The sequence below is a fragment of the Emys orbicularis genome, chromosome 1 (assembly GCF_028017835.1).
Source record: "Emys orbicularis isolate rEmyOrb1 chromosome 1, rEmyOrb1.hap1, whole genome shotgun sequence".
Lineage (NCBI taxonomy): Eukaryota > Metazoa > Chordata > Testudines > Emydidae > Emys > Emys orbicularis.
Window position 1 is genome coordinate 329,994,131 of NC_088683.1, and position 27,974 is coordinate 330,022,104.

Consider the following 27,974-nt stretch of genomic DNA (forward strand, 5'->3'; position numbering starts at 1 on the left):
GTCAGTCAGTTTTAACTGTAGGGTGTCTTATGAATCTAATTATTTCAACACGTTAGATTACTTGGTTTTCAGATGGCAGCAGAGTTTTTAAGAGATACTTCTAGCTCCTAAAATGAAGAGCCCCTTCCAAATCAAATCCATCATACATTATAGATATTCATCAGAAAGCTGTGGTTAACAATAGACACAGAATAATGAGCAAACTCAACTGACAATGGATAAGCTTAACTGCTTTGAACACAAGTGATATTTGCTAGTGAATTTTGCTGTTACTTCACAAGAACCTTACTCCCATAAAACTAAAAATGTGAGTCTCTACAACTTAAACTAAAGAGCCAGATTCTGTAGCTGGGGCTGTAGCACATCCATATCATCCGTGCATTGGGCACAAAGGACTGTTATACACACGGACCAGAGGGTTCTTTTCTCCCTCTCCTCTTCCTCTCCTCCCCTCCCCCACACATCCTCCACGGAAGTTATGAGAGAGGAAAAATATCTCCCTTTTCCTTACAGTCACACGGCTTTTGTTTTTTTATGATTACTGATGCAATGGAAATACCATTCAGCAGTATAAAGCAAGAATAGACTGGGCAGGTCTGGAGGTCAAGTGACAGCATGTTACATTCTCGTGTTGGGGACAGACAAGTCTATCCCATGTTCAGTTCCGAGATAATAAACTGGGAGGAACTGAAAGCACTAAAGACATACAGCCTCTGGGGAAAGGGAATGCTGTATGCTACTCTTTAAAGATTGCTTCTGGAAAAGGCATGGACTGCCTGTACAGTGAGACACCTTCAGATCTACCCTCATCTGAAAAGATGTCAGCATGAAGCTGGGCCTTTTGCAAGAGGACTACAAGACAAGACAACTTGCTTGTGTACTATCACAGAAACAGAACGCCAGCACCTCTGCCCTGACAAGCTTACAATCTGTGGCATCAATTGGGCCAAGATTTACAAACGTGCTTAACTTTTAGCACGAATAGTTTCACTGACTATGATCAGAGAGAAGTAAGAGCATCAAAAAAGGGAAAAAATGGCAATTTTTAATAAAAGTTTGAGGGGAAAAATAATGAACTTTTAACACATTAGCCAAAATTTTCAGAAAGTGACTAACAATTTTGTGCGCCTTAAATTTCTGAGTGCCCAACTTAAGACCTACTAAACAGCTGGATTTAAAAAAAAAAAAAAAAACCTCTAAGGGGTCTTATGGGGAACACCCAAAAATCACATCACTTCTAGCAAATCTTTGCCAGATTCTCTAAATTTCATCTTCTTTTAGAAGTCAGTTGATATCACTCAATTTACAAACAGCCATTATAAATCTGAATTAAAACTTAAGTTAACAGCGTGTTACATCAAAACAACACTAAACTCACCGTGCAACATCAAATTTCCTACTTTTTTCCATGTGCTCAGAACAGATCGTATTGCCATCTTACAACTAGGGGGGAAAACTGGCCAACTTTCCCATAGCTATGGCATTGACACAGTGCAGCAAGATTACTCCTTATCCAGTAAATCGGATACTGAGAGGGGACGGTGGAGGAGGGGAGTGCAGAAAATACAGGATCACTAACTAAAAAAATAGGTAGCATAGATTTCTACTCTTGTTTAGACATGAAGCTAAGGAAGTGTTAAACAAGGGCAACTTTGTCCAGGCCCTGGTTTCAATACAGAGATTTACTAAGCAGTTGAAGCCTAGGGGGAGAATTTAAAAGACTAGGGCTATGTCTACACTTAAACCACTACATCAGTACAGCTACAGTGCTGCAGCTGCACCGCTTCAGTGTACACAACTGACTATAGCAATGGGAGGGATTCTCCCATTGCTGTAGTTAATCCAAAGGAGCAAGGTAGGGTGCTCCTTGCTGATCACAGGAGCTAAGAGAGAACCAAAAGATTGGTTCTGGTGGTATTTGCATTCAGCAAGGAGCTCCGCGTGCTGCCCCTGCCCCAAACACCGACTCCGCTCTGGGGGGGGCGGGGGGTGCCTTAAATTTCTGCATTCAAAAACAAAACAATGTAAAACTTTAGAACCTCCACTCAGTCCTACTTCAGCCAATCGTGCAGACAAACAAGTTTGGTTACAATTTGCTGGAGATAATGCTGCCCACATCTTGTTTACATCGTCAATTGAAAGTGAGAACAGGCGTTCACATGGCACTGTTGTAGCAGGCATCGCAAGATACTTACATGCCTGATGCACTAAAGTTTGATGCACTAAAGTTTCATATGTCCCTTCATGCTTCAACCACCATTCCAGAAGACATGCGTTCATGCTGATGATGGGTTCTGCTCAATAACAATCCAAAGCAAAGCGGACCAATGCATGTTCATTTTCATCATCATCATGAATCAGATGCCACCAGCAGAAGGTTGATTTTCTTTTTTTCAAATCTGCTGTGAAAGTGTTCTTAAAACAAACATGGGTTGGGTCATCTGAGACTGCTATAACATGAAATATATGGTAGAATGTGGGTAAAACAGAGAGCAGAAGACATGCAATTCTCCCCCAAGGAGTTCAGTCACAAATTTAATTAACACTTTTTTTTTTTTTTAAACAAGCATCATCAGCATGGAAGCATGTCCTCCAGAATGGTGGCTGAAGCATGAAGAGACATATGAATGTTTAGCATATCTGGCACGTAAATACCTTGCAACGTCGGCTACAAAAGTGCCATGCGAACACCTGTTCTCACTTTCAGGTGACACTGTAAACAAGATGTGGGCAGCATTATTTCCTGCAAATTGTAACCAAATGTGTTTGTCTGTGCAATTGGCTGAAGTAGGACTGAGTGGACTTGTAGGTTCTAAAGTTTTACATTGTTTTATTTTTGAATGTAGTTATTTTTTGTACATAATTCTACATTTGTAAGTTCAACTTTCATTATAAAGCCATTACACTACAGTACTTGTATTAGGTGAATTGAAATATACTATTTATTTTGCTTTTTACAGTGCAAATATTTGTAATCAAAAATATAAAGTGAGCACTGTACACTTTTATTGTGTTGTAACTGAATATATTTGAAAATGTAGAAAACATCCAAAAATATTTAAATGAATGGTATTCTATTATTATTCAACAGTGCGATTAATCGTGATTAATTTTTTAAATCACTTGACAGCCCTAAGAATAACTAATTTGCAAGTCTAATGTTACTAGTGTACAATTCTTAAGCTCCCCAATGGTTCTTTTAGGCATTCTGAGTAATGAATCAATAATAAATTTCAAGATGAACTATGACTTTTAATTATTTATGTCTAGTGTTCTGCATTTTCAGTTTTTATTTAAAAAAAAAAAATTGAGATTTTTTCTTTATTTTCCAGACATTAAAACTAGGATGAAATCGGGTTAAAAAAATAAAAATTGGGGAAAAAAAACATGCATAATATACACATTTTACTACAGTATAATTGAAACTTTTTTCATGTACAAAAAGGTATTTTGTGTCTCTCTAAGAGACAATAGTTTTTCCAGAAATCCTGGTTTGTGTATGCTCACATAATTTTCTTCTAAGTATTCTCATTCATGTTGAGTCTCTTGCTGTCTTTAAAAATAAGCGCTCTGCATCAGTAAGATCCAGGGGATACACTCAAAGCATGCCATGCCACTCTGCTGAAGTCAGGAAGTTTGTTTTGATGACTGTCCCAAAAAGCTAGCACATCCAGTTTCATATTGTCAGGTTAGGCATGTTCGTGTAAATAGTTAATTCCCCTTTCAGATTTGAAATTCCATCTTTAGTGGCAAATGGTTGAAACACTCCGGCATAACTGTGACAGTCTGCTGCAAAATTCACCTTGAGGAAGGAGTGCAATACCTGGGTGACATTCCAAAAAGAATCTTTGGCATCAAACACTTCAGGGGTCAGATTCTTGTGTCACTTGCTTTCGACGTGCTCCTTTATTCTGTCAGCGCGAGCGTTGACCTCAGTGCTTCAGTTCTTGCAGCGCAATGCATCCTCTTCACTCCCGCCTTTACTTACCTTGAAAATTTCTTAGCACTGATTTTTTGTTGGTATTCAGGCACAGATTTGCGGTTTTGCCCCACGTTTACCTCTTTACTTTAGCTATCTTTATCTGTGGAGGACTGATTGTTTAAATTTAGTGCCGCTCTAAACAGACACAAAACAATAGGCAGGCAGCATGTCTTTGTGAGCCAATCATAGCACAATATTAACATTGTTTGATTTTCTGACCTCCAGTGTGTGTGTGTTCTGAGTTTTACATTGAGTAACTGCTTCAATCTCAGAGCTGCAGGACACAACAATTATGTAAAGCATAAGTGTTTAACAAAAATAAGTACCTGAAAAAAATATTGAGTGGACTGATGAGGGTGTAAAAATCAATAAAAAAACCCGAACTCTTAAAAAAAAGGTAATTTAGCGGTGAAAATCGGTAAAAATTGAAAATGCAGAACACTGTCTAAATACATTTAATTACCTCTGTAATACTGCCCATATTACACTGCCTTGACCCCAAAATGGGATGAAGCCCTCAAGCCCTTATTCATGCCTTCACTATTTCAACTCTGCTTTCTATAGCTTCCACAAGGCCCCGTTCTCCAGACTCCAGCAGGTGCCCACCCCTTCACACATACAGAGAAGAGTGACCTATCTGGCTCCTGAGTGATTTCAGGATTGAATTCATAATTCCCAGGCTTCTTTTTAAGACTTTCTATATATATTTGCAATGGGCCCTCTCACAGGCTTGCCAGCTTATTGCTCTTCTCCCTTTCCCTTCCAGCCATTGCCTAGGCCAGGGCTTTCCCCCATAACTCCCAGTAGATGGAACAGTCTTCCTATGTTTCTCTGCCATGTCTTTCCAAATCTCAATATTTTTTTCTCCTACGTATTTGCCCCTTGATTTCACCTTTTCCTTCTCACAATGGAAGCATTTATATAATAAGATGTTTTCACTATTTTTTCTTGTGAATTTATGCCATATTGTTTACTGTACTATATTTTGTAAACTCTTAGAAACTGTTTATATGAAAAAATCACTAAACCAAAATTATTGATTTGTATCTTTAAAGAGAAGAAACTCCCCTATCCTGCCTTATTCTGAACTAGAGAGTTGACAGTCAAGGAGAGGTATTGTAGTTTCCTTGATTGTCTCTAGACATACTATAACCATAAAGGGTTACATATAACGGTAACATATAAAGGATTAGCCATTTTCAACCAAATTTAAGCTGGCCCTACACTTTGTGGGGAAAAATATTTTTGTGGTCAGATCTTACAAGTGTCAGATACTTAGTTATTAGAAAAAGACAGTCACCTTTTCTGTAACTGGTGGTGTTCTTCGAGATGTGCTGCTCATGTCTATTCCACAATAGGTGTGCGTGCTCGCCATGTGCACCGGTGCTGGAAGTTTTTCCCCTAGCAGTACCCGTAGGGGAGCGCCCTAATGATCCCTGGAGTGGCACCTCCATGATGCGGTATAAGGGGCACTAAGCGCTCCACCCACCCTCAGTTCCTTCTTGCCAGACAACTCCGACAGAGGGGAAGGAGGGTGGGATGTGAAATAGACATGAGCAACACATCTCAAAAAATACCAGTTATGGAAAAGATAACTGTCTTGTCTTCTTCGAGTGATTGCTCATGTGTATTCCACAATAGGTGATACCAAGCTATATCTGTTGGAGGTGGGTAGGCGTTCACAAATTCTCGGGACAGAGCACAGCCCTGCCGAATCCGGCATCGTCCCTAGTCTGGGAGACGATCGCATAGTGCGAGTGAACGTGTGAACTGAAGACCATGTGGCAGCCCTGCAAATGTCCTGAATGGGGACATGGGCTAAAAAGGCAGCCAATGAGGCTTGCGCCCTAGTCGAGTGTGCCCTCACAATTGATGGCGGAGGGATTCCCGCCAGGTCATGACAGGTACGGATGCACGAGGTGATCCAGTTGGAGAGCTACTGAGTGGAGATCGGCCGACCCTTCATGCGCTCGGCCGAGGTGATGAACAGTTGCGAGGACTTTCTGAATGGCTTAGTCCGCTCCAGGTAAAAGGCCAGAAGCCGTCTCACATCCAGCGTGTGGAGGCGGCGTTCCTCACTGGATGCATGGGGCTTGGGGCAGAGGACCTGCAGAAAAATGGCCTGACCCATGTGATAGGCGGAGACCACCTTCGGGAGGAACGAAGGGTGTGGGCGGAGCTGGACCTTATCTTTATGAAACACCATGTACGGGGGTTCGGAGGTCAGGGCCCTGAGTTCCGAGACCCGCCCACTCGACGTGATCGCAACCAGGAAGGCCACCTTCCACGAGAGGTATGACCAGGAGCACGTGGCTAGTGGATCAAATAGGGGCCCCGTGAGACAAGCCCACACCAGGTTTAGGTCCCACTGTGGGACTGGGGGCCTAACATATAGGAAGAGATGATCCAACCCCTTAAGGAATCGGCCAGTCATAGCATGGGAGAATAACGTGTGGCCCTGCGCCGGCAGATGGAAGGCCGATATGGCCGCCAGGTGCACCTTGACTGATGAGGGCGCCAGGCCCTGGGCTCTAAGGTGAAGGAGGTAGTCCAGAATAAGCTGGATCGGGGCGGCCACCAGGGAAACACCCTGCTCTTCCGCCCATCTGGAAAACTGACACCACTTTGCCAAGTAGGCTTGGTGCATGGAGGGCCGCCTGCTTTCTAGGAGGACACGCTGAACACCTTCTGAGCACGTCCTTTCCTCTCTACCTAACCACTGATCAGCCACGCCGTCAGGTGGAGTGCCGCTAGTTGGGGTGGAGGCAGCAGCCCTGGTCCTGGGAGAGTAGGACCGGGCGGGACAGCAATGGCCACGGCGGGGCGACCGCCAGGCCCGTGAGGGTCCCGTACCAATGCTGCCTGGGCCATGCCGGGGCAATCAGAAGGACCCGGGCCTTGTCCGTCTTTAACTTTTCCAGGACCTTGCCGATCAGTGGGAACGGGGGAAAGGCATAGAGAAACTGGCTTGACCAGGACAGGAGGAAGGCATCGGAGATAGTGCCCCGTCCGAGCCCCATCCCCAAAGCAGAATCGGGGACAGCGACAGTTCTGCCGAGTCACGAACAGGTCCACATGGGGAGTTCCCCACACTTGGAAAAGTCTGTGCACCACCTCTAGGTGGAGAGACCACTCGTGCTGAGAAGAGAAGTCCCTGCTCAAGTGATCTGTGCGCGCATTCCAGGTGCCTGGCAGATGGAAGGCCTGTAGGCACATGTCATGGGCTATACAAAAGTCCCACAGCCTGAGGGCTTCACGGCAGAGGATCGGGCCCCGCCTTGCCTGTTGATGTAGAACATCAATGCCGTGTTGTCCGTGAGGACCCTGACGACTCGGCCCTTCAGGTGCAAGCGGAAGGCCATGCATGCCAGCCATACCGCCCTGAGCTCCTTGACGTTTATGTGGAGGGTCAGATCCTGAGCCGACCACAGACCTTGGGTCTGAATGTTCCCCACATGGGCTCCCCATCCCAGGTCCGACGCACCAGACACCAGTTCCAGCGACGGGGCCCTGCCCCTGAACAGGACCCCTTAGAGCATGTTTCTCGGGGAGGACCACCACCGTAGGAAGGTGATCACTGGCTCGGACACTGTGTGGACTTTGTCCATCCTGTTCCTGGCCTGAGAGAACTGGGAGGGGCCTCATCCTGAGTCTGGCATGACAGACCACATATGTGCACGCCGACATGTGACCTAAGAGCTGGAGGCACACTCTGGCTGTTGTCCCCGGAAACCTCGTGACCGTGTCGATGAGCCCCTTCAGGGTCTCAAACCTGTTCGATGGGAGGGAGGCTCTGGCCGACGAGGAGTCCAGGACCGCCCCGATAAATTCTATGCATTGTACCAGGACTAACATGGACTTGGTGTTGTTTACCAACAGCCCCAAAGTAATTCATGTGGACAGAAGGAGCACCACGTGATCCCGCACCTGCGACCGGGAGCTGCCCTTGACCAACCAGTTGTCCAGATAGGGGAAGATCTGGACCCCCCGGCGCCTGAGGTAGGCTGGGGGGCAGGTCGAGACTGCCTCTGTGGGCGCCTCTTATAGTCCCACGACTTCTTATAAGCGGTCTCGTATTTTGAATGGGTGGCCTAAGCGGGAGTCTGCTGCGGCTTGAACTTAGGTTGAGCCGGAGCCAGAACATAGAGATCCAGAGTCTGGAGAGTCGTGCGGCAGTCTTTCAGACCACGCAGCTTTGTATCCATTTGTTCCACAAACCGGGCTTTGCCATCAAACGGGAGGTCATGCAGGGAGGTCTGCGTCTCTCTGGACAGCCCAGAGAGCAGGAGCCATGACGCCCTTCTCATGGACACTGCGGAGGCCATGGACCGCGCAGCCGTGTCCACTGCATCCGAAGCTGCCTGCAAGGTTGCCCTAGCAGCCGCTGTGCCCTCCTCCACCAGCGCTTTGTATTCTTTCCTGTCGTGCTCCTGGAGGGAGTCCTCAAACTTGGGCAGGGAGCCCCACAGATTGAACTCATACCGGCCCAGGAGAGCCTGGTGGTTCACCACCCGTAGCTGGAAGCTCGAGGACAAATAAATTTTTCTTCCAAATGAGTCCAGCCTCCTTGAATCTTCATTTTTTGGGGTAGGGGCTGGTTGGCCCTGCCATTCCCTGCGGTTGACCGACTCAACGACCAGGGAGTTAGGAGCAGGGTGGGTGTATAAGTATTCATGCCCCTTGGCGGGTACAAAATACTTGCGTTCCGCTCTCTTAGAGATGGGGGCCAGTGAGGCTGGGGTTTGCCACAGGGCATTTGAAATTTTCGCCACCCCTTCATGGAGAGGCAAGGCCACCCTGACCGATGCCGAGGAGGACAGTACATTAAACAGGGAGTCCGAGGGCTCCTCCATCTCCTCTGCCTGCAGGTGGAGGCTTGATGCCACCCTTTTTAAGAGTTCTTGGTGGGCCCTAAAGTCCTCCTGTGGGACGGAGGGAGGAGGGGCCATAATCGCCTCATCCGGGAAGGGTGAGGAGGCCAGCGCGGTACTTTGTGTCGCCACCGGCACCGGAGGTTCCACCACCTGGTCGGTCTCTGGGCACGGTGCCAAGGATGTACATCCCACCAACTCCTTCCTCAGAGGTCTGGAGAGGGAGGCCGATGGTCCTTCTGAGGCTCCGGCCACCGAGCAAGCCCCCACCAGGGACTGCATCGGGGGCCACGGTGCTCACTGGTACCATTGGGCTGTGCACGGGGCCCGGGGCCACTGCACCTGCTGTGGCACCGGCGAAGCCGGCTGTTCGGCCCAGCGATGGACGACTATGAAGGGAGGCCGGGCTGACATACGACCTGCCGCTGTCCCTGGACTGGGAGGAGTGGTGGCGCTGGGAGCGATGCAGACCACGGGACCGCAATCCTGACGTGGAGGACCGGTACTGTTGATAACAGCTGCTCCGTGATCAGCTCCGGCGGGCGGACCTGCGACGGTGAGACGCCGGCAATCGATGCTCGGGGCTGCGGAGGTGATGCCGTGGCAGGATCCTGGAGCAGGACGACGAAGGGGAACGACGTCGACGTTCATGCCATGACAGGCTGCGATAATCTCTTCAAGACGAGGACCTTTGGCGTCGTCTGCCTTGGTCCCGTCGGTGTTTGCACCTTGAGGCGGAGCGGTGCCAAGAGTCTCGGTCAAACGGAACCCAACCAGACAGCCTGGTGGGCGTCAAGGGCGATCCCCGTGGACTTTGCCCTGAATGGATGCTGGGCGCCGAACGGCGGCGGGAACATTCCCTCGACCGAGGCCAGTACCGGTACTGAGCCGGGGGTGACTGCGGCGATCCCAGCGGCGGCTTGCCTCTGGAGCGTGGGACCGATATCGGCAGTGCTCCTGGTACCAGCATGGACATAACACCCTGAGCCGCCTGCAGATCCTCCAGTGTGATGGGCATCCGGACATCTGGGGAGGCCTGCTTCGAATGGGCTGAGCTATTCCGAGGCTCGACTTGAGTCAGAGGCCTAGAGGCCGGTGGGGATCGAGGACTGCCCAACATGGGTCTCGCCTCTGTCCCGGGTTTACTCCAGTGCCGGGACAAAGAAGGCCTCTTCCTAATCTTCTTGGCGTGCCCCATGGACGGGGAGCAGTACCAACTAGTCGATGGCGCCGAAGGGTTGCCGCGCACCAACACTGCGGTGCCCGGTGCCGACTCAGAGTGGCACGCCAGAGCTGGGGTCAGCGTCGACACCATCAGAATAGCCCAGAGCCTGATGTCCCTTTCTCTCTTGGTCCGAGTCTTAAACAACTTGCAAATCTTGCAGCGATCGCTGAGATGGGTTTCCCCCAAACAGAGTAAACTGTCCGCGTGCGGATCACTCACTGGCATAGATCGCCTACAAGTGTCGCACGACTTAAAACCCAGGGCACGGGGCATGCTCCGGCCCGGGCGCTCTAGCTAAACTAAACTAAACTACAGGTACCATACACTGAATGAACAAGCAGTTTTGGGGACAAGCTACAGCAGACCTGGAGCAGAGCAGTTCTGAAGCACCTTCACTGGCGGCAAGAAGGAACTGAGGGTGGGGGGGAGCGCGCAGCACCCCTTATACCGCGACATGAAGGCGCCACTACAGGGGTCGCTAAGGCGCTCACCTACGGGTACTGCTAGCAGCAAAACTTCCGGCACCAGTGCACATGGCAAGCACGCACATCTATTATGGAATACACATGAGCAATCACTCGAAGAAGAATGCTCCTTAATCATAAAGCATATATTTTTGCATTTAAGTATTAAGGGAACAAAGAATAAAATATCCCTTACTTTTTGCACATAACACAGAGTTTTTTTGGAGCAGGCTTATGCGAGAACGATGAGAGGCAGGCAGTGGAACAAAACAGGTGAGCTGATCCTTTGCGCTGATATGCAGTCTGTCCCTTCTGCAAGGGCTTTTTGCAATTTGCACATGTGACTTTAACCTGTTTAGAAGGTTGTTGTTGTGCAGACGGCTGAAAAATCTGTTTAGGAAGTGAGGCCACTGGTGACAAGGAATCCACACCTGGTTGTTTCTGATTTCTAGGGAATGAAGCTGACTGGGATATCCAGGAATCTTAAAAATACAAAATACATGGAAAATTAAGTGAATAGACATCTTTCAATATACAAACAGATTTGATTATATTAGGATAATTTGCTAACAAAAGGGTTTAAGAGGGGGAATTGGTTACCTTGGAGGTATACGTAAAACAATTTAAAAGAACATGCTCAGTCAGTATATTTAGATCAATGGCATTGTTCTCTGCCATCACAGGAAATCCCAAAACAGGGGAGCATCTCAAGGTGCCCATTTCCTAGGCCTGGAGACACCAATCAGAGTGATTAACACACCTGTAGTTTGTCCGCAAATTAGCATTTGAACCTTACTCCTGAGGGCATTCTGTGCCAAAAACTTTAAAATTCTGCACACAACATTTTAAAATTCTGCATGTTTTATTTGTCAATAAATAAATACAGAGGCTCCAGCATGGCTGTGGGGAGCACAGGCCACTGGCTGTACAAAGGTGGGGATCACCCTGCAGCCTCCTCACCCCGGGACACGGACTCAGTGGCGAGGCTGCACCTGACCCTGACACAGCACAAGGCCTGGGCCTGCCCCAGAAACACCCTGGGGCCCTGCGCCAGGCGCACTAGGTGTGGGGCAGGCAGGCTCAACCAGGCAGGATCCAAGTGTGGAGGGACTCAGTGTGGGGAGAGAGGATTCTGTGTGGGACAGTCTGAGTGAAGGCAGCTCAGTGGGGGGTCTAGACATGTGGGGATTTGGATGCACAGAGGCTCGTTGCGGGGATTCCAGGTGCAAGGGGAATGGGACTCTGCAGGGGCTTCCAAGTAAAAGTGGTTGGGGCTCAGCAGAGGGGTCTGGTTGTGAGGGTCTCTGCAGGGAGATCTGCCGGGGGAATGGGGATTGGTGGGTTGGGGATCTGAGTCAAGTTAGTTGGGAGTGGCGTGGGGGGTCTCGATGGGGGGGCTCAGGGTGTTGGGGCTCATCAGGGTGGAGGTTTGAGTGCAGGGAGCTCAGTGAGGGGTGGTCTGGGTGCAGGGGTGGGGGTTTCGAGGCGGGGGGCTCCAAATGCAGGGGTTGAAGTTCAGTGGGGTAGGGTTTGGGTATGGAGGGTTAGGGGGGTTCTGGGTATACGGGGTGAGGCTTGGCGGGGGTTGGGCGGATGGTGGAGCAGCTCCTCATACAGTGACCCCTCCCCCTGCAGCTGTGGAGCAATGGGGGCAAGAAGCGGGGAGGGGGAGGAAGAACACAGCCCCAGCCACTCCTTGCAGGGGAAGAGGAAGTCCCATCCTCTCCTGCCTCCAGCCCAGCCAGGACTAGCAGCTGATCCCTCCTCTGGGTAGGAGCTACTGGCTGAGGTGTCCCCAGCCCTGCAGTGATTTACCTCACCACAGGCTGCTCCGGGTGCCTGAAACAATGTACCTGCGCAGCTAGGGAATGCTGTGTGACTGCTCTTGCAGCTTCGCTCTGCTTCCTTGTCAGAAAGTCATTTTTCTGCAGGGAAACAAAGAAATCTGCGGGGGACATGAATTCTGCGCATGCGCACTGGTGCAGAATTCCCCCAGGAGTAGAACCTGTAGACAAATATTAAATTGTGCCAATTGCAGTTAAAAATTCAAAGCAGAGAAGTCAAAGCAGAATTTCCATTTTGAAGATTTCATCTATTAGAAACTTCCATTTTCTAAAATATTACTGAAGAGGTTTATAAATTTGGACCAAATGTTTATCAGACTTAGGCTGTTGTTATCAAAGATACTTTTCATGTTTTTATTTTAAAAGCAAAACCCTGGATTTTCTGTAGATAGAAAGTTCACTTATACAGAGATTTACATTATTCTAAAACTGTTTTGATTTAAAACTTCTGGTATTACATATAAATAGTAGATTTGCAACTTCTGAAGTAGTTTCCCAGTCCGGAGTCTCTGGCCCCAAGGATTTTTGTATTACAATTAAAGACAGGCAAAATAGATTCATACCAATCATCACGTTTATCTATATCATGGTTCCTATAAGAAGCAATTTCTGTTTTACTCTAAAACCCATTTCAAGGCAATGGCTATCAATTAGAACAATGGAAATCTGCAGGATAGCAAAAACTGATGAGTTCTCAAGATTATGGTCTTCTCAGTAGGGAACAATGAACCTAGAAGTTAATAGTCCAAGTCCTTGCAGTACCTAAACTCCTCCTCAAAGCATCCCCTCCTCCCACCTAGCTCTGGACAACACAATCCCAGAGTACAGAGCCACTCTTAGACAGTCAGTCATTTTATAGTTTAATATGTTGCAGGGCCGTTTGTATCACAATTTAATTTGTCCCACAGGAAAAGAAAAAAATAGCATCCCTGTGTCTGCTGAACTCAATTTTTAATATCTTACTTAGGTTCAGAAGACAAAGTTCTGGCAAAACTATTCTTCTATAAAACCCTCTTTCTAGGCATTTCTCCAGAATTTAGAACTTCCATTTTGACCAACTAAGTTTTTAGGCCCTGACAATGGAGAAAGTTCTATAGGATGCCAAGAGTAAGAAGTATTATTTTAAGTATGAAAAATTTCATAAGTGTATTTCCTTTACATTTGAATGACCCAATTTATTTCACTTAAAATACCAACAACGTGACAACTATCACCAGTAACTTCAGAGCACTTAAATTTATCTTTTGATCCTGTCATTCCATTCTTCTAAATGAATGTTTCATAGAAATAATGCTAGAGCCCGGCATGTATAAACAATCTTATCTTAGATAACGTATTTGCCATGGTCCCCAAGTTAAAGCAAATGTGGCATTTACCCTAACCTATAAGCTGAAAGCACTGACGTACTGCAAACTGCACTGCAGGACCTTAAAAGGTCTGTGGCATCTCTATCGTTTGGTCCAGTATCAGCAAGTTAGTTTAAATGCATAAACGTTTTTAGTGATTCTCCTTGCACCTTAGAACAGCTGGTATCAAAATAGCCATATAGAAACAAAAAAGAAAAAAAAATCTGTGCGTAAATTCCGAAGATTTTGGATTCTTCATCCCCGCAGTTTTAGGTGAAAATGACTACAGCCTATTCTTGATGTTTTCTAAGGAATCCATCAATCAATCAAATGAAAGATTGCCATATTTTCTAATAAAGCACTGTATTTCTAAGAAGAGACCATAAAGATCAAGCTTTACTAAGTGTGCTGCACAATTCTTGGATAAAAGTTTCAAGGACTCTAAAATTTATTCTTTAAATACTCGAGGAGTCCAATGTTCTTGTTTGGAAATCCAGGTTACTGTTTGAGATTGCATGTTTGCCTGCCCTGTTTGTCATGACAGCTGCCATGGATGTCCTATTTCCCAGGCATGCAAGACGCATTAAATGTAAGTTGACTATTAGAAAGCTTCAATTAACAAAGTGGAGTGGTTATGGGGAGGACAGGAGAAGCAGTGCAAAAACATTCTTTTTGACCTGGCAGACAATTTTTAAATTTTTTTTTAAAGAATGTGCCCCACTGACAAATCTAGATATGTTACCACAGTACTTACAGTTTAAGGAGACTCATGCAAATGTAGACTCCATTTTTTGTCAACTACCTTAGACTGACAGATATATTTCTAGAAAATACCTCAATCAGCCAGAATATTGACACTTTCCCTTTTTTCATGTGTGTTTGGAATGGGAGTCCACACTGGTTCCTTTCCATCCAGAACAAGGAAGCACATGCCCAGAAAGATTCCTGTATATGCGACTATACCACCAATATTACTTAAATGATGCTTCATGGGCCCTATGGTTTGCACACTTCGTTTTCGGTTGAGACTCCAACTTGCCACTCACAACTCCTAGCCCAGAGGTCAGCAACCTTTCAGAGATGGTGTGCCGAGTCTTCATTTATTCACTCTAATTTAAGGTTCTGCGTGCCAGTAATATATTTTAACATTTTTAGAAGGTCTCTTTCTATAAGTCTATAATATATAACTAAACTATTGTTGTATGTAAAGTAAATAAGGTTTTTAAAATGTTTAAGAACCTTCATTTAAAATTAACTTAAAATGCAGAGCCCCCCGGACTGGTTGCCAGGACCCGGTCAGCATGAGTGCCACCGAAAATCAGCTTGCATACCGCCTTTGGCACACGTGCCATAGGTTGCCTACCCCTGTCCTAGCCCCTTCCACAAGGCTGCAGTTGGCCTTGAGATTCCCCTCACACCTTAAAATTTCAAGTGGACTTCCCTCCTTTCTGCAGGGGAAATATCATAAAATGTAGAAACAGTAAGTGTCTAATCTTAAAATGGGACTTCTTGCTTCTTCCTCTTTTGTCTTTCATTTCTTTATTCTACTCTTTTCTCCCTCATATTTGCACTCCATTCACTTTATCCTTCTCTGCCAACTCTCTTCACATCCTTGAGTCTCACCACTTTTTCCTCCTTCGTCTTTCCTTGTATTCCACCACCTTCCTTCCCTTCTTCAAAACCATTCCTAAAGCCTGATCTCAGCACAAAAAAGGTGTCTCCCCTTCTTTGGTTCATTCCCATGTTGTCACAAAGTCTCCATTTCTTCAAGTTGCTCTCCTCCCCTCCCCACCAGTGCTCTGTTAGGCAACATCCTCTTTTACAAGTATCAGAGGGGTAGCCGTGTTAGTCTGGATCTGTAAAAAGCAACAGAGAGTCCTGTGGCACCTTTAAGACTAACAGATGTATTAGAACATAAGAACGGCCGTACCGGGTCAGACCAAAGGTCCATCTAGCCCAGTACCCTGTCTACCGACAGTGGCCAATACCAGGTGCCCCAGAGGGAGTGGACCAACAGGCAATGATCAAGTGATCTCTCTCCTGCCATCCATCTCCACCCTCTGACAAACAGAGGCTAGGGACACCATTCCTTACCCATCCTGGCTAATAGCCATTAATGGACTTAACCACCATGAATTTATCCAGTTCTCTTTTAAACGCTGTTATAGTCCTAGCCTTCACAACCTCCTCGGGTAAGGAGTTCCACAAGTTGACTGTGCGCTGCGTGAAGAAGAACTTCCTTGTATTTGTTTTAAACCTGCTGCCTATTAATTTCGTTTGGTGACCCCTAGTTCTTGTATTATGGGAATAAGTAAATAAAACTTTTCCTTATCCACTTTCTCCACATCACTCATGATTTTATATACCTCTATCATATCCCCTCTTAGTCTCCTCTTTTCCAAGCTGAAGAGTCCTAGCCTCTTTAATCTCTCCTCATATGGGACCCGTTCCAAACCCCTAATCATTTTAGTTGCCCTTCTCTGAACCTTTTCTAGTGCCAGTATATCTTTTTTTAGATGAGGAGACCACATCTGTACGCAGTATTCGAGATGTGGGCATACCATCGATTTATATAAGGGCAATAATATATTCTCAGTCTTATTCTCTATCCCTTTTTTAATGATCCCTAACATCCTGTTTGCTTTTTTGACCGCCTCCGCACACTGCGCAGACATCTTCAGAGAACTATCCACGATGACGCCAAGATCTTTTTCCTGACTTGTTGTAGCTAAATTAGCCCCCATCATATTTGTATGTATAGTTGGGGTTATTTTTTCCAATGTGGATTACTTTACATTTATCCACATTAAATTTCATTTGCCATTTTGTTGCCCAATCACTTAGTTTTGTGAGATCTTTTTGGAGTTCATCACAGTCTGCTTTGGTCTTAACTATCTTGAGCAGTTTAGTATCATCTGCAAACTTTGCCACCTCACTGTTTACCCCTTTCTCCAGATCATTTATAAATAAGTTGAATACGATTGGTCCGAGCACTGACCCTTGGGGAACCCCACTAGTTACCCCTCTCCATTCTGAGAATTTACCATTAATTCCTACCCTTTGTTCCCGGTCTTTTAACCAGTTCTCAATCCATGAAAGAACCTTCCCTTTTATCCCATGACAACTTAATTTACGTAAGAGCCTTTGGTGAGGGACCTTGTCAAAGGCTTTCTGGAAATCTAAGTACACTATGTCCACTGGATCCCCCTTGTCCACATGTTTGTTGACCCCTTCAAAGAACTCTAATAGATTAGTAAGACACAATTTCCCTTTACAGAAACCATGTTGACTATTGCTCAACAGTTTATGTTTTTCTATGTGTCTGACAATTTTATTCTTAACTATTCTTTCGACTAATTTGCCCGGTACCGACGTTAGACTTATCGGTCTGTAATTGCCGGGATCACCTCTAGAGCCCTTTTTAAATATTGGCGTTACATTAGCTATCTTCCAGTCATTGGGTACAGAAGCCGATTTAAAGGACAGGTTACAAACCTTAGTTAATAGTTCCGCAACTTCACATTTGAGTTCTTTCAGAACTCTTGGGTGAATGCCATCTGGTCCCGGTGACTTGTTAATGTTAAGTTTATCAATTAATTCCAAAACCTCCTCTCGTGACACTTCAATCTGTGACAGTTCCTCAGATTTGTCACCTACAAAAGCCGGCTCAGGTTTGGGAATCTCCCTAACATCCTCAGCCGTGAAGACTGAAACAAAGAATCCATTTAGTTTCTCCGCAATGACTTTATCGTCTTTAAGCGCTCCTTTTGTATCTCGATCTTCAAGGGGCCCCACTGGTTGTTTAGCAGGCTTCCTGCTTCTGATATATTTTAAAAACATTTTGTTATTACCTTTGGAGTTTTGGGCTAGCCGTTCTTCAAACTCCTCTTTGGCTTTTCTTATTACATTCTTGCACTTAATTTGGCAGTGTTTATGCTCCTTTCTATTTGCCTCACTAGGATTTGACTTCCACTTTTTAAAGGAAGTCTTTTTATCTCTCACTGCTTCTTTTACATGGCTGTTAAGCCACGGTGGCTCTTTTTTAGTTCTTTTACTGTGTTTCTTAATTTGGGGTATACATTGAAGTTGGGCCTCTATTATGGTGTCTTTAAAAAGCGCCCATGCAGCTTGCAGGGATTTCACTTTAGTCACTGTACTTTTTAACTTGTTTAACTAACCCCCTCATTTTTGCATAGTTCCCGCTTTTGAAATTAAATGCCACAGTGTTGGGCTGTTGAGATGTTCTTCCCACCACAGGGATGTTGAATGCTATTGTATTATGGTCACTATTTCCAAGCGATCCTGTTATAGTTACCTCTTGGATCAGCTCCTGCGCTCCACTCAGGACTAAATCTAGAGTTGCCTCTCCCCTTGTGGGTTCCCGTACCAGCTGCTCCGTGAAGCAGTCATTTAAAGTATCGAGAAATTTTATCTCTGCATTTCATCCTGAAGTGAAATGTTCCCAGTCAATATGGGGATAATTGAAATCCCCCACTATTATTGGGTTCTTAATTTTGATAGCCTCTCTAATTTCCCTTAGCATTTCATCATCACTATCACGGTCCTGGTCAGGTGGTCGATAATAGATACCTAATGTTATATTCTTATAAGAGCATGAAATTTCTATCCATAGAGATTCTATGGAACATGTGGATTCACTTAAAATTTTTACTTCATTTGATTCTACATTTTCTTTCACATACAGTGCCACTCCCCGCCCCCCCTCCCCCGCACGACCTGTTCTGTCCTTCCGATATATTTTGTACCCCAGAATGATTGTGTCCCATTGATTGCTCTCAGTCCATCAGGTTTCTGTGATGCCTATTATATCAATATCCTCCTTTATCACGAGGCACTCTAGTTCACCCATCTTATTATTTAGACTTCTAGCATTTGTGTACAAGCACTTTAAAAACTTGTCACTGTTTATTTGTCTGGCCTTTTCTGATGTGTCCGATTCTTTTTTATGTGAATGTTTATCATCTAATCTGGCCCCTACTTTATCCTCTTCCATCCTCTGCTCCTGACTAAAACCTGGAGATTCTATATCATTAGACTCTCCCCTAAGAGAAGTCTCTGTCCGATCCACATGCTCCTCTGCAGCAATCGGCTTTCCCCCATCTCCTAGTTTAAAAACTGCTCTACAACCTTTTTAATGTTTAGTGCCAGCAGTCTGGTTCCACTTTGGTTTAGGTGGAGCCCATCTCTCCTGTATAGGCTCCCCCCATCCCAAAAGTTTCCCCAGTTCCTAATGGAAGTAAACCCCTCCTCTCTACACCATCGTCTCATCCACGCATTGAGACTTTGAAGCTCTGCCTGCCTACCTGGCCCTGCGCGTGGAACTGGGAGCATTTCTGAGAATGCCACCATAGAGGTCCTGGATTTCAGTCTCTTCCCTAGCAGCCTAAATTTGGCCTCCTACCCATCTCTCCTACCCTTCCCTATGTCACTGGTACCTACATGTACCACGACCACCGGCTCCTCCCCAGCACTACACATAAGTCTGTCTAGATGCCTCGAGAGATCTGCAACCTTCGCACCAGGCAGGCAAGTCACCATGCGGTTCTCCTGGTCATCATAAACCCAGCTATCTACGTTTCTAATGATCGAATCTCCCATTACTAACACTTGCCTTTTCCTAGCTACTGGAGTTCCCTCCCCCGGAGAGGTAACCTCAGTGCGAGAGATAACCCCAGCACCATATGGAAGGAGGGTCCCAACTATGGGAAGGTTTCCCTCTGCTCTCGTTGACTGCTCTGCTTCCCTGGGCCTTTCATCCTCCTCAACAGCACAGGGGCTGTCTGACCGGAGGTGGGACAATTCTACAGTGTCCCGGAAAACCTCATCAACATACCTCTCTGCCTCCCTTAGCTCCTCCAGTTCCGCTACCCTGACCTCCAAAGTCCGTACGTGGTCTCTGAGGGCCAGGAGCTCCTTGCACCGAATGCACACATACGCCACCCGCCCACAGGGCAGGTAATCATACATGCTGCACTCAGTGCAATAAACTGGATAGCCCCCACTCTGCAGCTGGGCTTCTGCCTGCATTGTCTTCTAGTTAATGAAAGGGTTGTTTAAGCAAAAGGTTTTGAATGTAGTTTGGTTTATAGGTTTTAAGGGGAATAAAGGGACCCCCGCTCCCTCCCCACTCCCCTTCCAAACTCCCTTGCGAAACTCCGTTACCAGACCCTGTTCGCAAAAGCTCCCTGGTCACTTGTGCGCTGCTTTATAAAGCCCTGGCCTATGTGAATGTCCCGCCCACTGATTAAGGCTCAGCCACTTACCAGAGGCTTCTAGCTTCAGATCTTCCTTTGAAGCTCACAGCTTCCAACTGCCAGCCACAGCACACGGTCCTTCAAACAACCAAACTGACAAACACAAGCTCAGCACACAGCAAGTAACCCCCAAACACAAACAAACACACACTACAGACAGTCACTTACCCCTTATTGGAGCATAAGCTTTCGTGGGTGAATACCCACTTCGTATGACATGCATCTGATGAAGTGGGTATTCACCCACGAAAGCTTATGCTCCAATACATCTGTTAGTCTTAAAGGTGCCACAGGACTCTCCGTTGCTTTATCCTCTTTTACGGTCTGCCTTCTGTAATGCCCTCCTGGAGTGACAAGCTTTATGGGTGCTCAGACTGATACTGCTAGAGCTTATGGCTCTCAAGCATTCTTTTTTAAAGGCTGCTCCCCAGAGACAATAGACTTACTTCAAGCCTTAAGACCACCCTGCTTTAGAGTTACAATGGACTTAATACAACAAGGGGTTGGACATAAGATTTGCAAAACTACGCCAGCAGCTGGAAACAGTATCCTTTGTGCCAAGTTTTCAGTTATGGTGAAAGTCAGGAGCAGCAATCACTAGGGTAGATGGTAATATCCGAGAGCATGTAAGATTCTTCTATCCACTTCTTCCACCCTATCCCTGCACCACAGGATGTTGGGGAACACATCCTTGGTAGCTATACTTAAGATTGAAATGCTTCATGGTATACAGATTTCTGATCGGGCAGGCCTAGCTTGTCGGATAAAATGCTGACAAGTATTCACTGGAGGGTCATTCAAAAAAGGGTTATGAAAAGGAGAGCAGAAACAAGTTACCCAGAAAATGTTTCTCCTACTTTTGTAAATAAAACCTATAAGAGATCCACACCTATCGTGTTTCAGTTGCTTCTCCTGTAAAAGTAGTTTCCACTACAGCTCTCTTCTCCCTCCCCCTCTCGTTTCTTCTTCTTTTGCTCCTGCTCTCACTTGTCTTGTTCCTTTTTTCGCTTGCTCTGTCTCTCCCCTGTTTTACCTGTGGTAGTCCTTTCTGCTCCCGCTCCTCCCTATTTTTGTTTACCCTTCACTGTGCTCTTTTCATGTGTGAGGACCACAAGCGTAGAAAAGACCTTTTTTATTCCCTCCAGAAGACAAGCAACATTTGGAAAGTGCAACAGATACAGCTCCCATACTCTCAGCTCCCACCCCATTCTGCACCAACCTTCCTTCTTCCTTTCCATAGTTGGCTCTCTTCACTGAATCCCAAAGAAACCCTGTCTCCTCCATTAATCCAGGCTGACAGAACTCACTCTACTTCATGCTGCTAGTGTACCAGTTTCCATGTTTTGCAGATTTTCGGTATGCACCTGACCTGTCAATCAAACTAGCAGCCATGCAAAAAGCCTTCTGGGCCAGCAGTAAAAGGAGGAATTTTCTGGTGCCTTGGTCAAAAGCATGTGCTGGTTTTGAAAGGCATACAAAAGGCATTATTTTGCATTAACAGGTACCAGAAGTTCCCATGTCTTCTACCTGTAAAGTCACAAAAAACAATGCATTTTGATGTCTTTAGCGTATCAAGTATCACCAGCAAATTTCACAAAAACGGGAATGCATTCTTCCAAAAAAAAGTTAAAACTTGAGGTGTACGTCCAAGCTATCTAGAGACACTCGACACAAAACAAAAACTCTTCAGTTTTGAGTTTTGCTTTTTTGTTACAGTAGATATGACTGATTCATAAGAATGGACAGAGCCATCAGCAAACTACAGAACTTGTCAAGTTGACATGAATTTTGCAAGTTAGTCAGGAAACATAGCATTTCCTTTGCTCTTATTTTGAGAGAAGTATTTAGTTTTACATTAATACTGCTACAGTACTCTATAAAATGTACTAATACACTCTGAAAAGTAAGTTTTGGTGATACATGAACTAGAGAACTCTGCTATCAAGATACTTGTTGAGATCTAGATAGAAGCTACCAATGTATCTGAGAATTATAAAATTAACATATTGGCAAATTGTGCTAGGTTCTAATACATCTGGATTCCAACTGAATGTTTTAGATCACCTTTGAAATGATCCCAACTAGTCTCCGAAGTTATTACCTCCATAGGGAAATGAGGAGAATTCATACCTTTGCTACTGGCTTCATTTGAGATGGTTTTCTACTAGGCTAATTTAATAGGGCAGCAGTGCACTGACTGACATTGAGAGAACTTCATCTTCATAATGTAAGATTAAAGCTTCATTATTTAGGTGCAAGCTTAAATTGTGCAGAATGTGAACTCTAGAAAACTGCAGTTGCAACTGTCCCATTTTGCTTCTAGTGGAACCTGTTATTAGCTAAGTAAGGTTTACTGCTATTCCTGCTGTCCTAAACAAAAACAAATTACCCCTAACCGCATATAAGTTTTTGCACAGGTAGCACTAAAAGGTAACATACGTATAACTATTAATACTTAACACCTAGAAGCCACAAGCAGGTCAGACCTCAAATGTACCAGACATCATACAAACAAAAATTACATACTTCACAGAGCTTAAATTTAAAATGCCAGCTGCTGCTATGATGATTCAATTAATATTTTACGGTCTCTCACTTAATCCTTTTGCATATCAAATACTATTAAAAGAGCATGGACAACAAAACCTGTAAATTAACGCTTTTCCACTTTGAGGGAAAATGGCTTTGATGCATAATACTAGCCACAGAACTTCAGAAACAAAAGTTTGGCTCAAATATTAAGTCCATGAACAAATGTGCATTAATTATCTAGGTGCACACATGCCACCTTGACCGCACACTGGGTTCCATGCATCCCAAGTCAGTTACACATAAAAATGTGCATTGTCTTTTTGAAAGATTAGGTAGTTATACACAAAGTATTAAGTATTGGGGGGTGGCGGGGCAGCAAGAATTCAGTTTGTTTGCTAGTTGCTAATCCAAGACAAGTTTACTTATGTATACACTTCATCTCATTGATTGAGCAGATTCTACTAATGCACAAATAAAATGTCAGATTAAAAAAAAAACGAGTTCCTTTTCTAAGAATGAAGTTAAGAGTGTATGTGTGTATATTAGTAGCTCTGTACTTTATATATAAACAAATTAATATTTTGGACTGTTCAAATTTTATACATTTTATAAGCTTAGCAAAATATTTAAAGGTATGACTTACCAGGACTGTGATGAGTCACAGATTCTCCATTTTGAAACACATCTCCAGCCACATTCATTCTACCAGGATTGAAAGGTCCTACACCAGTCTTGGTCTGTGAAGTTAAAGATGGGGTGTATGTTTGTATATTAACACCAAAATTACTTGACTGCAGTCCGTTAGACACATCTCCCAAGTTGGTATTCTGCAGTGATGTTACATGTGTAATCATTAAGTTCATGTCACGCCCTTCAGTATTTTCTAAATGACCATCATTCACAGAGCTCATACCTGTTTCTAATGTGGTAACATTAGCAATCTGAATTTCAGAGTCTGGTTCTGTGGTTATACCACTATTACCTATTCCTGCATTTACCTTACTTCTTGAAAAACTGGAAGCTGAGAATTCCATATCGCTGGATCTATTTTTACACTCTGGAAGTCTTCGTTCATTAAAACTGGAAGCATTCTTCTCTTGTCCTTGATCTGTTTCAATATCTTCTTCATCATCAATAATAATAGTCTCGCTTATACTTCCCTTTTGAGAACTTAAATCTTTTGAAGGAGGAAGCATTTTGGAATCATTTCCTTGAAGCTCGTCGCTTTTTGATGAAATAAATGCAATGTTTCTCTGATCTGATATCAGTGATGTAGAAGTCTGTGGAGGTTGTATAGGTTCAATAAAAACAACATCATCATCATCTTCTATAGATGAGTTTTGGAACTTATTAGTTCTAGAAACTAGAGTATTAGGCGGACCTCCAAAAGAATTTCCTATATTTGCAAGACCAGTTGCCATGGCAGTAGTTCCTAGTAAACCAGAAGTATGTTCAGACAGTTCTAATCCTCCCAGAGAACTTCTGTCCATTCCAGATAAGCTGTTTTGTAAGTAAAAGAGAAACAAAAGTAATTTAAGTACAAGATTTAACTTCTTTAAATACCAAGTATTCCATAAAATTTAAAAAGTCAGCTTTTACTTATTTTCTCTTCTTAACTAGATCTTAATGACAGCTCAAGATTTCTATCGGCCTTCTCTTTTAGAAGAACTTTTACTCATTATGCTACCTAACACCACTCCCACATCATAACATGCTAGTAAGAACGGAGGTCCACTACCAGTTTCACAGAACTTTTGCCAACAGAACAGCTATGTGCTGTTAAGTTTAGCAAGATACATGTTGGAAACATCAATAGAATTTAGCACAATTGTCACCTTTTTGTTGCCATTTAATACTTAGGCTTAATTTCCTATCCCTATACCCCACACCTTTCTTGTATGCACAATAGGTCAAATAGCATTGCCTCTGCTCAACTGCAAGGCAAGGTCAAGAGAACAGATATTTAAAGTTGTCAGTTTTTATTCCTCTTAAAATGGCATGAAAACATCTCAACAGCAAATGCACAAATTACGTGCCTAGTAAAAGACTTGCTTTGCATGGACTAATGCTCACAAGGTGTAGGCTAACCAAGACTACTTCACAGTCTGAATTAGAAAGCATAACCCCCATCACAGGGTTCCAGCCCAGTTGAAGTGTGGTGGGGGAAGCAAACGAGGGTAAAAGCCTTGGAATAGCTGGACGCTAAAGGAAGAAAGGAAAACATTGACTCTGCCAACCTTCAACTCTGACCACTGCAAGGGAGCAGTGAAAGGAGGCTCATTTGAGGTCCTGGCTCCTTCTCTAATATTCTTTAACAAAAAGAACAGGAGTACTTGTGGCACCTTAGAGACTAACAAATTTATTAGAGCATAAGCTTTCGTGGGCTACAGCCCACTTCGGATGCATATAGAGTGGAACATATATTGAGGAGATATATATACACACATACAGAGAGCATGAACAGGTGGGAGTTGTCTTACCAACTCTGAGAGGCCAATTAAGTAAGAGAAAAAAACTTTTGAAGCGATAATCAAGATAGCTCAGTACAGACAGTTTGATAAGAAGTGTAAGTATTCTCACACTTCTTATCAAACTGTCTGTACTGAGCTATCTTGATTATCGCTTCAAAAGTTTTTTTCTCCTACTTAATTGGCCTCTCAGAGTTGGTAAGACAACTCCCACCTGTTCATGCTCTCTGTATGTGTGTATATATATCTCCTCAATATATGTTCCACTCTATATGCATCCGAAGAAGTGGGCTGTAGCCCACGAAAGCTTATGCTCTAATAAATTTGTTAGTCTCTAAGGTGCCACAAGTACTCCTGTTCTTTTTGCGGATACAGACTAACACGGCTGCTACTCTGAAACCATTCTTTAACAAGTTGTAAGAGATTCACTTCCTATCTCCTCTCTTCTCAACATCAGATGCTGCTGCAGGTTCCTTCATCCACTACTTATCTTGCATGTGGCATTTTGTTTTCAGCTGGTCTTTTTGTAGTTTTGGGGAGGCTGCTGGGTTTATTCTTGTGGATACTGGCATGAGTACATTTAATACACCAAAAGAAACTTTAGCCCTGGATATTTGCTTTTATGTATTATATAAGACTAAATATATAATCAGGGCCAATGGAAAGGACATAATAGAAACAGAGTTCACAGCAGCTGTTGGTAAATGAAGTGCATTGGTGCTACTGCAGGCACTGGGAAGACTATCAAGATAACTGCATGATAATATACTCAAACACATACCTGAATTTGCACGTGTGATACCATCAAATCTTTGTATACTTTATGACAGAAGATTATTCAAGGCTGGAAAAATGTCTTTGTGGATTTCTGCAAGTAACCTTTTAAAAAAAAAAAAAAAAAAAAAAAAAAAAGGGTGGGGTGGGGAGTATTCTTCCCCAATACTCACCCATCCAGAAATCCACTGCAGCCTGTTTACCTTAATAAGTTGATCCCGAGTGCTCCAGTATAGGGTCTATTCCTCTTATACCAATTAACTTAATGCCCTTGGTTGAAATGTCCTGAAATAGAAATAAAAATAAACTCTCATGATCCTAACATACATAAGAGGAGGTTACTCACCCTGTGCAGTAACTGACGTTCTTCGAGATGAGTGTCCCTGTGGGTGCTCCACTCCAGGTGTTGGTGCGTCCCTGCGCCTTTGCTTGGAGATTTTTTGCAGCAGTACTCGTAGCGGCCACGCATGCGCAGAGGCTGCCCCCCGTTGTGAGTCTAGGTTAATAGTACGCATGCGTGGCCGGTCTCCTCAGTTCCTTCTCTACAACGGAGGCCACCCCAACTCCGAAGTAGAGGGGAGGAGGATAGGTAATGGAGCACCCACGGGGACACTCATCTCGAAGAACGTCAGTTACTGCACAGGGTGAGTAACCTCCTCTTCTTCTTCGAGAGATGTCCCTGTGGGTGCTCCACTCCAGGTGACTTTAAAGCTGTGTGTCTTAAGGAGATAGGGACTTCGGATCTGATAGGAACGCCGTAGATAGTACAGCTCTGCCCAAATGTATATCAGATAGAGGGCCTTGAGTAAGGGCATAGTGTTTACAAATGTGTGCTCAGAGGACCAGGTGGCTGCTTTACGGATATCAGCCAGGAGAACTTTGCGTAAGGATGCTACAGAGGCAGCCAGAGATCTAGTGGAGTGTGTTCTGATGCCGTCTGGAGGTGTAACTTTCTTCATCTGATAGCACAACCGGATGCACTGAGAAATCCAGTTTGAAAGTCTCTGGGTAGAAATAGGCATACCTTTGGAGCGCTCCGCGATGGAGACAAAAAGTCTAGAAGAATTTCTAAAAGGTTTGGTTCTATCCAAATAGAAGGACAAGGCCCTGCGTACATCTAGTGTATGCATTGAGGCTTCGAACGAGTTCGCATGTGGTTTCGGAAAAAAGGTCGGTAGGTGTATCGGCTCATTAACATGGAATGACGAGTGCACCTTTGGAAGAAATTTGGGGTGTAATCTGAGGGTAACCTTGTCTTTGAAAAATAGCGTATATGGTGGGTCTGCCATAAGAGCTGCTATTTCTCCTGCCCGTCTGGCAGAGGTAATTGCCACTAAAAATGCTGTTTTCATCAAAAGGTGTAAAAGGGAGCATGTGGCTAGGGGTTCAAATGGTTGTTGAGTTAGGCAAGATAGTACTAGATGAAGGTCCCACAGGGTGGTAGGTGGTTTAATGTCTGGGTATAGGGTTTGGAGTCCCTTGAGGAAACACTTGGTGATAGGATGAGCAAAGACAGAAGTGTCATCAATTTTGTCATGAAAAGTTGTAATAGCAGCTAAATGGACCCTGACGGAGCTGAAAGAAAGGCCGGACTGCTTAAGGTCCAATATATAGTCAAGTATGAGCGAAAGAGATACCGACGTGGGACAAAGTTGTTTAGCTGAACACCAATGTGTGAATCGTTCCGACTTTCGTAGATAGGTGGTGCGAGTAGATTGTGTTCTGCTATGTAGGAGCACCCTTTGAACTTATTCAGAGCAATCTAGTTCGCTTTGGGAAAACCATGTAGGAACCAGGCTTTGAGGTGAAGCATGGACAGGTTGGAGTGGAGAAAGCGACCGTGATAGGAGGTTCGGGATGAGAGGCAAGGAGATTGGTGGTCGAATCGACATTCTGGTGAGGAACGGAAACCACGGTTGTCTGGGCCACGACGGGGCAATTAGGATCACCTTGGCCTGGTTTGTTCTTATTTTTATTAGGACCCTGTTGAGAACCGGTATTGGGGGAAACGCATAGAGTAAGTTTCGGTGCCATGGGATCATGAATGCGTCTCCCAGGGAATGTTTGCCCAGTCCTGCTCTGGAGCAAAAATTGGGGCATTTCTTGTTTTTTGTAGTTGCAAAAAGGTCTATGGTTGGGTAACCCCAAATGCTGAATACGTTGTGAATGGTTTTCTCGTCTATCTCCCACTCG

At 44.7% G+C, this 27,974-nt stretch overlaps 1 protein-coding gene across 2 annotated transcripts in view; it reads right to left on the bottom strand.

Moving 5' to 3' along the window:
- The window catches only part of ZMYM2 (zinc finger MYM-type containing 2), a 185,168-nt gene that overhangs the window by 116,226 nt on the left and 40,968 nt on the right, over positions 1-27,974 (bottom strand). Inside the window, exons 3-7 of one of the 2 annotated variants that reach the window (XM_065420814.1) lie at positions 25,985-26,066; positions 25,789-25,886; positions 23,538-24,039; positions 23,183-23,276; positions 10,739-11,024 (exon numbers count right to left, since the gene is read on the bottom strand). In XM_065420814.1, the coding sequence (XP_065276886.1) occupies positions 10,739-11,024; positions 23,183-23,276; positions 23,538-24,029 (872 nt within the window). In that variant the 5' untranslated portion in view covers positions 24,030-24,039; positions 25,789-25,886; positions 25,985-26,066. Of the gene's footprint in view, positions 1-10,738; positions 11,025-23,182; positions 24,321-25,788; positions 25,887-25,984; positions 26,067-27,974 lie in introns of those variants that run through there. The other variant, XM_065420807.1, reaches the window with a different exon arrangement.